At 37.2% G+C, this 12,080-nt stretch overlaps 1 protein-coding gene across 10 annotated transcripts in view; it reads right to left on the reverse strand.

Annotated features, from left to right (window-relative positions):
- Positions 1–12,080, reverse strand: part of LOC127412655 (ensconsin-like) — a 64,907-nt gene that overhangs the window by 23,720 nt on the left and 29,107 nt on the right. For all 10 annotated transcript variants that reach the window (XM_051649200.1, XM_051649199.1, XM_051649198.1 and 7 more), the window contains exons 2-4: positions 4,423–4,524; positions 1,594–1,674; positions 775–938 (exon numbers count right to left, since the gene is read on the reverse strand). In XM_051649200.1, coding sequence (XP_051505160.1) covers positions 775–938; positions 1,594–1,674; positions 4,423–4,524 — 347 coding nt within the window. The remainder of the gene's footprint in view (positions 1–774; positions 939–1,593; positions 1,675–4,422; positions 4,525–12,080) is intronic.

Below are 12,080 nucleotides of genomic sequence, written 5' to 3' on the forward strand. Positions count from 1 at the left end.
GCTTTTTGTGGTTCAGCAATCACACTAGGACATATCAAATTAAAACTGATTGAGCATTAATACATACATTTTTTACTTTTAAGCCATACAGCGAACTGATTATCCAGATGTGTAAAGCTGTCATCAAAAACATACAAACACAAACTGCTTCATTCGTCTTTCTGGCAAAATAAAAGCTCAATTTAATAAGACATGAAACTGAAAAAATTGCATTATATTTAAGCAATATCTCACAGTGTAGTAAATAAAAGGTTCAATCAATTCTTTCATTCAAATGGTGATAATCTGCTGTGCAGCATTGCATTTGACAAAAATTAAATAAACAACTTCAATATTGTGTTTTGGATTGTGCTGAGGGTCTGTATAGAAGCACTTCATTTGATAAAAATAACTGTTTTTCAGTTGATTTCAAATTTCATTAGAATTCAGTTTAATTAGAATTAGTTTTTTGATGATAAAATGTAATTAAACTTTAAACTGAATTCAGAAAAAATAAAACAGAAAACACGGAATTTGGGGAAAATATAAAACTGTGTGAGAGATAGAGAAAATTCATTCATGAAGATAAGTAACAAACACAAAAACACATCCAGATCCGATTTTGCGAATGATAAATAAAAGCAGTAACTGTGGCTATTGACTTGGCTCTTTAGCATGGCTTAATTTATTACACTCTTTGTGTATAGGATTACACAGCCTTTAGGAAAAGCCTCTTTAGCATTTACATTTTACAGAGGGGGGTTCAAAGCCTAAGACCCTTTAAATAGACAAAACCTTTTCTTCCTCTAATTTCTGTTTCCTCTTTTCCTCCACTGCCACTCTCCGCTGTTCCTCCTTCCTGCGCTGCTCTTCCAGCTTCTTCTGTCTCTCCTCCATCTGTCGCTCCACCTGCAGCTGTGCCTTGCGCTCTCGCTCCAAGAGTTGGGACTCGCGCACCGCTGAATGAACCACACAAGGTGTACGTAAGCATGTGTGTGTTTGTACGGGGTCATTCCCATGATATGTGTTAAATACAAGAGAACGAAATAAATGAAACATCACGTCTAATAGTATGTGTCTACTGGCATGGTAGAAATCCACTCAATACCGCTTAAAACGCTACATGTCTGCCACAATGGGGGTGTGTCTGTAAAATGTATAGTGAGTGTGGTTGTCTATGAATGCTTTCAATACACAGTCAATAAAATGCTCATATGAATTATTAAAAATGAAAAAATGTTAACTTTATTCTTGAATGGCCAAAGTATGCAAATGGCATCAATTGAATACTTGAAAACCAAGCCACAGCTAATCACAATGAAAGCATGCAATCTCCATTTAAAATATGAATTAAATCCAGCAACATGCAACAATGAGAATTAAGCACTAAATACACCAGAAACCCCGGCACTAACGACAGACATTCGAACGCCAGGACAGCCATTAGAACCACTGGCTTTTTTGCCTATCAATTGCATAAAGTTGAGCTTTTCAGAACCTTTCTCTGCTTTGCACATCTCCATGCCAGTGGACAAGTACGGTAATTGCGTGTATGTGAGTGAGAAGATGCACTTATTGGTGTGTTTACACTAGTAAAAATGATTGCTTTTTCACCTTGTTGCTTTTCCTGCTCTTCTCTTCTTTCTTTGGCCACTCGGAGTTTGTCGTCTATCTTAAGGGCTGCTCCATCAATGACTGAGAACAAAAACACACATCATTACATTATGTCACAGTGCAAGCGTATCATGTGAAATCTGAACACTTCCTGAGCCATGAAAAGGCTCTTGGCCATTTGCACCTGTATCTGACACACAGACAATCCTCCCGCATTGTCTTACATGAGGCTCAGGTTACAGATTCAGCTACGAGCTCACCACATCTGATATAGTATTAACACTGAGTCACTGTGTGTCGATGAGGACACTCTAAAGCAGAGGTGCCCAAACTAGGGGCCGCAGGCCAAATTGGCCCATGATGACCTTTGATTTGGCCCGCCTTGCCACAGATGACAAGAGGAAAAAAAAAAAAAGAAAAAAAAAATTATATATATATATATATATATATATATATATATATATATATATATATATATATATATATATGGCATTGATGCAGCTCTTTGTTTTTAATTAATCTTTTGTTTTAAGATTTTTTGTTTTATTTTTGCATTACAAAAACTATAGCTTATTTGAAAAGTAGACTATAAGTGATTTAATTCTTAAAAATGTATATGCATGCTCCAAAGTCGGAGATGGGTATTTAATACCGCCATACAGGACCTAGTTGATTTAAAACAGAGCGGGAACTGAAGCAGTGTCAAGAAATGACAAGTAATTAGGTGGATTCGCGGAACACAGTACAGCGCACTATACGCTGTGCACATTTCATTGAACTGAAGTGTACCCGTGAAGCGGGCTTGATAAAGTCAGGTGATGGAGCATTTCAATATAAACAACGGTTCAATTCACTCCAAACTCAGCACAACATTACGACAAGCACCATAAGTGAACAGACCAGGACTCTCAAAAATCCCTTTTCTGCCCTGCCAGCTAGACAAAAACGGTAATGCAGTAAACTAAGTCTTCATATTTCATCTTCTTATAGAGGATATCTCATTTACTTGCAACTAACTGCCTAAAAACAGATAGCTGCAAGTTTTTTCTAATAACCATTAGATACAATGCCATATTTCAGCAGGTTCTTAATCATAAGCATATTTTGGAGTCAAGAAATGAATAGGCCTCTCAATTTTTTAATTTGCAGGAATGTGCTTCATAGCTTTTATTTCCTTTCATAATGTAATGCATTCAGCCTTAAAACATCGCCTCTTAAGAAAAGAAGCAAAAGTACAATTCAAGTTTTTGATCACAACAGGAAAACATTTTTAATGTCAAATAAAAGTAGGCTAAATGCATTAACTATGCAAAAACATTTTACAGCATTGTTTAATTCAATAATCCTATTACATTTGGGCAGTCCCAATAAATGGTAATACTGAGTGAAATCCAGGACAATGTGTAGCCTAGGTCTAAGATAAGAAATATCTTTAATATCTTCTGTCACAAAACAAAACAATATCCTACTTTATGGTATTACGTCATGCCATTGTATCTTCATCTCTCCAAAACTGCACAGAACTATTGTGTATTCAATGTGAGGAGATGCGCTGTTCTTAAAGAGACAGTAACCATGTTTTAAGAGACGCTTACATTTAGCAGACATTTTTCTATATTTTATTATTATTATTTATTTTTTTCTCCCCAATTTGGTATTTGGAATGCCCAGTTCCCAAATGCGCTCTAAGTCCTCATGGTGGCGTAGTGACTCGCCACAATCAGGGTGGCGGGGGACGAATTTCAGTTGCCTCCGCATCTGGCGCGTGTGGAGGCGTCACGCTATTCTCTGTCGCATCCACGCACAACTCACCATGCGCCCTACCGAGAGTGAGAACCACATTATAGCGACCACGAGGAGGTTACCCCATATGACTCTACCCTCCCTAGCAACCGGGCCAATTTGGTAGCTTAGGAGACCTTTCTGGAGTCACTCAGCATGCCCTGTATTCGAACTTGCGACTCCAGGGGTGGTAGTCAGCAACAATACTTGCTGAGCTACCCAGGCCCCCCATTTAGCAGACATTTTATCCAAAGTGACTCACAAATGAGAAAGACACAACATACATAAAAATTATATTGAAATCAATTATGTGCATTGTGCAAGTACAGGACATGTGATGAGTTTTATTTTTGAGTTCTGTGTGTTTTGCAGTATTGATATTTAATTTTAAAATAATTCAGTTTGATATATATGCAACATTGATTTTTGGCCCTTCATAGGGGAAAGTTTGGGCACCTCTGCTCTAAAGGAAGTGCCATAATAGCTTTACTGAGTGCAGAGGAGGTCATGTAACAACACACTCCTCACATAACCAAAGCCATGCAGGATTGCAAATAACTCTTATACAAATAAGGATTGTTTTAGTGCAAATCTATTGCGTGTTGTGTTTTTTAAAGGAATATTCTGAGTTCAATACAAGCTTGCATAATGTTGATTACCACAAAATGTTTTTCGCCTTGTCCCTCCATTTCTTTAAAAAATAAAAATAAATAATAAAAATAATATTTATATATATATATATATATATATATATATATATATATATATATATATATATATATAAAATGAATGAATTTTGACATGAAAGTAAGTATATATAGTGTCCAATTTCAGCCATTTTAAATCTGTGATTAATCGCGATTAACTACAAAAAAATTATGCGATTAATCATGATAAAAAAAAATGTAATCGACTGACAGCACTAGTTTAAATATATGCTCTTGGTGATGTCACTGACACTAGGTACTTATCAAAAGGTGAGACAGACAGAAACAATACAAAAGAGACAGTGAGAAAGACAAAATATTGATACATAGTGTTTGTTACCTGGCCTGGTCTGGCTCTTTGTTGTGCTGGCTGGAGCTGCAGGTGTTGGGGTGTTCCCTGCCTGGCTGCGCCGTTCCTCTGCCTGCGCCTGTGCAGCCGCAGCTGGAAATGCAACAACATGCATTCAGATCAATAACTAGTAGCACTAGTACTGCTAAAACAAAAGGAAAAAGGCACCATGCATGGTTTAAATTCAAAGAGACCGAGATTCCTCAAAGAGGAATGCTTGATTCTATGAAATCTTATGGATTATACTTCAGCACAAAGTAGACATTTGTCCTGCCTGTTGCTGACTGCCCGTATGGAATGCTTGAGATTTTGTTACATAATATGGGGCAAGAGAGTTGGGCCAATAAGACATTGTATATACTGTCTGAGTCAAAGTAAAAGTAAATTATAATCCTGTTCTACTCCCAATTTGCTCAACACAAAACACCTTTTAAAACTCTCTTCAGCAGTATTGCTGCTGGCAGCAGATCAGGAGGAAGGAAGGATATGGAGAAAACATAACCATCAAGCCTGTGTGCCTTTGTAACAGTTCTCTCCCTCCACAGAGAGGGTGAGAGAGAGAGGAAGAGAGAGGTTGTTTGTTGTGAAATTGGTAATGCTGAGGGTGAAGGTGCATAAATTGTCTGTATGCTGAAAATCAAGATCCTACTGATAGACCGTTAGCTAAAGAGAGGGCACCGCATGGCACATTCTACTAAATGAGAACAGGCCATTTCTCAAGCTCCAACTTCTGCTAAAACCCACTGATTTCTGCTCATTGAGAATGTGTTTTGAAAAGTAGACACTTCTCCAGACATTCTTGAGGTCCATAGTGAGATTCAGAGCTCCAGAGAGACATTGAATATTGAGTGTCAGGCTATCTGGTGTTTGTTCCCAGAGCTGCAGTGTGAGGACCCGTAAAACTCTAACACAGCAGAAAAGATGGGAAAAAGGCTCCACAGGAAATCTGACCATAAAACAGATATGGTTATCAGCTGGTGGAAATTTACATCACTAACATAAAGAGTTGACCTAGCGGTCAAAGAGCCAATAAAATCAAAATGGGAGTTTAGCCCACGTCTATCAGCTTTAGTCATCTTTGTGCTACTGCATTCCTAAAAGTACAAAAAAATGTGTTTTAGCAGACATACGCATGCATTTAGCCTGAAATATAAAATTGTCTTTATGGAAAATGGACCAAACATACTGATGCCTCATACTGCACTACAGATTTTTGGTCCAATCAAATGCTCTCTAACGTGACTCCCCCTAAAACCACTTGCATCTGACTAACACATTGCAAATCATGGTTCACGGCAGTCACGTAACTAAAGCCTATTGGTAGTGATGCTGTGGTCAGGATTTTTATAGCCAATTCCTATTTTCTTCTCATCTGATCGGCCGATACCGATTCCGATCATTTAACCTTTTATCAGTCCGCTCTTTCATAATGTACCCTTCAAGCCCACTTTCCACTTTGAATTGAAATAAAATAAAACATTTATTTGAATAAATGTATTTGTCACTTGAGTGTTATTTTCAGAGCAAGCCAATCAGATGAGCCAAATTTTGTTTATTCATTACTATGAACTTACAAGTGGTGTTATATGATTTATCAACCAATACGTGATTTGAATAAAAAATATATTATGGATGGTGTATTTTAATTTCAAATTTGACCAATATTCGAATTTTTTATTTAAATTTGATAGCCCTAATACTCATAAAATTTTCATGCTTCAAAATTAAGCAATAATAATTATTAGTAGAATCATTTATTTGTGAAACTACAGATATTGAAATTTAAAAGATCTTTAAAACTGCACTATGTAAGATTTTTTTGGTTAAAAATTAACAAATTGCATTTACTGACTGAGTACATATTCAATCAGTGTTCAAAACAACATCCTTACCTTACCCCGATTCACTACGGTACGCCTATAAAAAAAAAAAAAATTATTTTGAGCTTTCGGGTCAGATTTGGCACGAAATCACTGGCTTGCGCCCATTTCACATCGCAAGCGTGATCGCCGCACGAGCAGAGCGTATTTTTTCACGGTCCATATTAACATATTAGAGCGTTCACATTGGAAGCGTCAGCAGTGCGTCAGAGCGTCACGTGAGCTAGGGCTGCAACTAACGATTATTTTGATAATCGACTAATCTAACGATTATTAGAACTATTATTTGACTATTCGGGCGATTATTGCATCGATTAATCATTAGCTCTAAACTGACTATTCATCTTGTGCCTGACTTAAAAGGATGTATTAAACGTGCTTACTAACAATAAAGAGGACAAAATCATCTTTCAAAAATACCTCTAAATGACATTCACTGAATTAAAGGGAAAATTACTTTTTATTAAGTTTAATTCAGTAAAAATTTCACCTAAAAAAAATCCTATTGTTATCAAGTGTTTTTGTCTAGTTTTTCATTTAAAATGGTCTAAAAATCCTTAAAAAAATATACATTTACTTGAGGAGCAACATATAATATATTTAGACTTGCTTTAAGAGAATGTACCTTAAATATAAGTGTATTTTGTATATAAGTGTATTTTTTTCACTTGGTTATACTTCTGCGAGTGCAGTAAAGACAAAATATACTTATATTCAAGATATATTCTCTAAAAGCAAGTCTAAATATCTTATATGCTGCTTCTCAGGTGAATGCAACTTTTTTAAAGGATTTTTAGATATTTTAAAATATTTGTATTTTTAATATTGTGTTCAACATTCTCAGATAAAAAAAATAAAATAATAATTCTTCTGCAGTATAGCTGCTAAAGTAAATGTACGTTGTTTTAAAGGAGTTTTAGATATTTATATTGGAAAACAAGCCAAAACAAAAACAATCAAAAAATATATTTTTTTGCAGTGTATAATGGGGCGAAGACAACCCTCTCTCACCTTTTTGTTCACTTCAATCCATCTTTAACTCACAAAAAAAACAAACTCTCTTATTAATAAAGCTGCATTTTGCCAATTTTCTTCACGATAAGAAATGCACAGTGACATATTATGATTAAATAAGTTGCCATCGCATTATAATCTAGCTGCATTAAGCGCGCGCACTCGAGGGATGAGCATCCCTGCAACAGAGTGTACTTCAGCCGGGTGCAGTTTTAATCTCTCCCCCTTAAATCGGGACACTTCACGCAAATCATAGAAGAGGCGCTGACCACACAGAGAAATGCCAGTTTCCTTACTATTATTTAAACTTTAATAAAGCTATAACACATTAAATATAACTGCATTAAAGATGTAACGCCGGGGTGTTTCCTTTAAAGACGCTCGACACGCAAGTTTTGCTTAAGCTGAGCGTCAGCTCCACAACAAGAGTGCTTCTGTATTTACTTATTTTGTATTTTTGCATTATAATTCCCTCATACTTTGCGATCTACATCACCTGAAGCTGTTTGGAAAGTTTAGAGTGCGTCTGGACTGTGAGATGTGTTTTCTTCTTCTCCTCAGTCAGGCGTGAGCTGCAGTGCTGCTCTTGTGTGCAATCATTAGAGTTTCATATGATCTTATGTTACGTTAAGATCAAACGACTATTCGATAACGAAAATCTTTGTTGACAATTGTTTTTTTATTGTCGACGTTGTCGATAACGTCGACTAATCGTTTCAGCCCTAGCGTGAGCTGCAGTGCAGCAGGGGTTTCGGCTCAGAGTCTATTTTTGCAGCACCACTCGTGCTCAATTAAAGTGACCATGCGCTATTGATGGATAAAATGTGATTTGACACACAAAAAAAGTACACAATGCACAGAATAAGCATATATTAGTAGTCTAGTTATACTGTATGAATTAGAGTACAAATGAAAAGACATAAAATAAATTCTAGGAGATTTAACAATTTAAACCATTTAAAAACATTTTAATTATAGATCTTAATCAGAAGTAGGGATGGGTATTTTGGTCATTTTGTCTACTCGAGTACTCAGACTAATTACTCATCGAGTACTCGAGGGGCAATTACATGTTCATAACTGTATATATAATAACATAGACAAACGTCTATGGCTGCCCAACTCTGGAAACTCATAGACTTTTTCCAGGCATGTTATTATATATACAGTTATGAACATGTAATTGCCCCTCGAGTACAAGTAATTAGTCCGAGTACTCGAGTAGACAAAATGACCAAAATGCCCATCCCAAAATGCTGCATTGTGTCTTGTTGTTCCAATGTATCGTCTACTCATTATTATAGGCTGTTATAAAATAATGTAACAATGTACAAAAGATTGCATAATCAAAATATATTGCATCACATTTTTGTCATTATGTGAAGATTCGCTGCCCAACTCTGAAAGAATGTGCACAACACACGTCTGTCTATTCTTCCTTCAGGTTACCGTAGTAAGGGCGCACTAGTTTTTTTTAGTGACTGTCTGAACAGTCTACTTTCAAATAACAGGAGATGCCATAACCAGAGTTTTTAATATGCGTGTTAAGTTGAAGTTCAGTTTTGAAGACGCTGCATTCTGTTCCATTTAGCTGCGCTCTGTCTAGCTGTTTGAAACACTCGACTGCTGTACACTGCCACACGTGCCTAGTGTGTGTGTGTGTGCCCCCAAATGTTTGCTCTTGTGAGGAAAGCCACGATGCTCTGTATTGCTGTTGCTGTAACGATTCATGAAGTGTTCCTTTCAACTCAGAGTGTCTGAATTTCCACCTTTCAACTAGGGAAAGTGCAACAGAATGACACTTTATATCGGACATCTAACTTGGAAACGCGTGGAAATCTTCATTCATTCATTCATTTCGTTGTGATGCAGGTGTGTGTTACGTCACGCAAACATTTCGGCGCCCAGGGCAGGGAGGTTTACAGTCAGTGACAAACATTCACTTTTATTAAATAATATCCATTAACGAGTCAAAGTTCACACATTAAATGATAATAAAACGTGTTTAGCACATGTTTCGCAGAGACAGGTTTTCAAAACATGGTTAATTACATTCTCTTTTGTTTATTGTAATGACAGTATTGCAGCATCGTATCTGTTTGTTTGCTATGAGATGTCTCTGACAATCAATGTACCCCTCAAAATTACAACGTAATCAATCTCAAAACTAAAAATAAGCTCCCTTTTTGACACATTTGTGTTTAGTTGTCAGGTAATTGTCACTGGATTTCAAATGAAGTGAAGTCACATCATGCATGATCACTATCGATCATTGTTTTCATGATCGATCATTGCTGCCACATCCGAGTACTCGTGCCCATCCCTAATCAGAAGTATGGTTTATCATTTAAAACTACAGTAAACTGTGGCCTAGGTAGCTCAGCGTGTACTGACACTGACTACCACACCTGAAGTTGCGAGTTCAAATCCAGGGTGTGCTGAGTGAATCCAGCCAGGTCTCCTAAGCAACCAAATTGGCCCGGTTGCTAGGGAGGGTAGAGTCACATGGGGTAACCTCCTCGTGGTCGCGATTAGTGGTTCTCTCAGTGGGGCGCGTGGTAAGTTGTGCGTGGATCACGGAGAGTAGCATAAGCCTCCACATGCTGTGAGTCTCCGCGGTGTCATGCAAAACGAGCCACGTGATAAGATGTGCGGATTGATGGTCTCAGAAGCAGAGGCAACTGAGACTTGTCCTCCACCACCCAGATTGAGGTGAGTAAACGCACCACCATGAGGACCTATTAAGTAGTGGGAATTGGGCATTCCAACATTGGGGAGAAAAGGGGATAAAAATAAAATAAAAAAACTACAGTAAACTACAACTTATGAGCCTGAAAATATGGGACAACATTTTTTCTTTTATGTACTATTAAACTTAGAACTGGTCTATAGGCTTCAGCAATACCCACTCACAGCCGAGTTTGCTTTCACTTGTAAACACATGCATGTGACAGACCGTGATGTCAGTAAATTCAGAACTTGCTTCATTCGTGTTCAACAATGGATGATCCAAGACTGATTGTGGAGGTGGCGAAGCACAAAGTGCTCTATTGTTTAACTTTTAGATGCAAATGAGGTACTCCTACTCATGTAAATAAGATCTCACAATGATCAAGTTTGTAATGCTTATCAATGACGCACTCCTGATAACCATTTTATAAGTTATGGTCTTTATTCAAATAAATACTCACCGTAGTAACATAGAAATCACAGTATTTTTCTGTATAGAGCCGCTGCTATGACGCTATAAAAACACTTCCAGTGTGAAAGTCCTGTCGAGTCTGCAGCTGCAGTTACGCTGATGCTATGCTCACGTCTCGCTCAAGCTTACGATGTGAAACGGACGTTATGATGTACAACCTTGTGTAATTACGTCATTGTCCGTGAACACAGGAAAGAAGTACCAGCTGTCTCATGTTCCGGCTAGAGAAACTGCGTTCAGTTCAGTCAGTCACACTCACACAGTTCAGGAATGCATCACAGCAATCTGGAAGGATGTTTATCTGTTATCCGTTTGGCAAAGTTGTGAACCTGCTATAATGCTTGGTTATGTTGTCTGGTAGGGTTGTTGAAGCTTATATTGCTTGTCATGCTTGTATGAATCAAACATTACTATTGTGTTAACCAATCGAGATTTATCTACGTTGTCGGGGGAAGTTACTGTGACATGTTTACTAATATTTAGTAAATTCTGAAACTGACTTGTAATTTTTATATTGCATATTTAAGCATATTATTTTCATGTTTAATAAAGTATATTGTATCCCCATCATTATTGAATCCTCATTTTATGTTTTTAGTTTACAGTGTTATTGTGTGCAGTGTATAGTACAGTACTACTATTGTAGTATTACGGTTCACTTGCATTATCAACTGAGGCTGTACAATATAATATAAAAATAAAGCCTTCCATTGAACTCGTATCAGCCATATCACAAGTTTCACCTATTAAATTGATGTGTAGTGCAATACAAACATTTATAGTAGATAAAACACTTGAAAATCATATTAAAATATACTGGTAACTGGTTGTGATTGAATCCCCTGTTCTCGATGTAAAAGTGCTTTAAGTGTAGTGTCAGAAAAGCAAGTAATATTTCAGTTTTAAATTTTAATTGTATAACATAATATCAACATGAAAATGCCATGTTATGACTCCTGCTCTGAATATCTCCCAGTCATGATCACACACAGGCGATGTCCAGGTAAGCTCAAATCATGAGATTCATCCGCCAGAAGAGCAGTGCCGAAACACGACTTAAAGTATAAAGCCTGTTCACACCGCCAGCAACATTGCACGAGACAGCGACACCATCCCATTCATTTTCAATGAGAGCACAGCGGTTTCCGGCAACACGAGCTTTCGTGGCTGTTGCCGACAGAGATCACCACGGAGAGCGTCAAGACAAGTTTAGAAAATGTTAACTATGCAAATAATGAACGACATTCACGAGCGACTACTAATGAGAGTCAAGACAGCGGAGCTCATGTCATCTGTCTCCTGGCAGACTGGAGACGAGTGCAGGCAAGGAGGAGAAGTTTCAGCTTTGTGAGGGATTTTTACTCGTCTATAACCATATGCATGGATATAATAAAAAAATGATGCGTGGAAAAGCGTGACACAAAGGGTCTCGCCGAGTTTGATTCATTCATTCATGATAGATTAACCGTCTTGTTAATGATTTAATGCACTGCTGCACATTTTATAAAACACTCTACACTGCAGAATGTACAATTTTAGAGACAAGAGAACTG

The sequence above is a fragment of the Myxocyprinus asiaticus genome, chromosome 22 (assembly GCF_019703515.2).
Source record: "Myxocyprinus asiaticus isolate MX2 ecotype Aquarium Trade chromosome 22, UBuf_Myxa_2, whole genome shotgun sequence".
NCBI classification, from domain to species: domain Eukaryota; kingdom Metazoa; phylum Chordata; class Actinopteri; order Cypriniformes; family Catostomidae; genus Myxocyprinus; species Myxocyprinus asiaticus.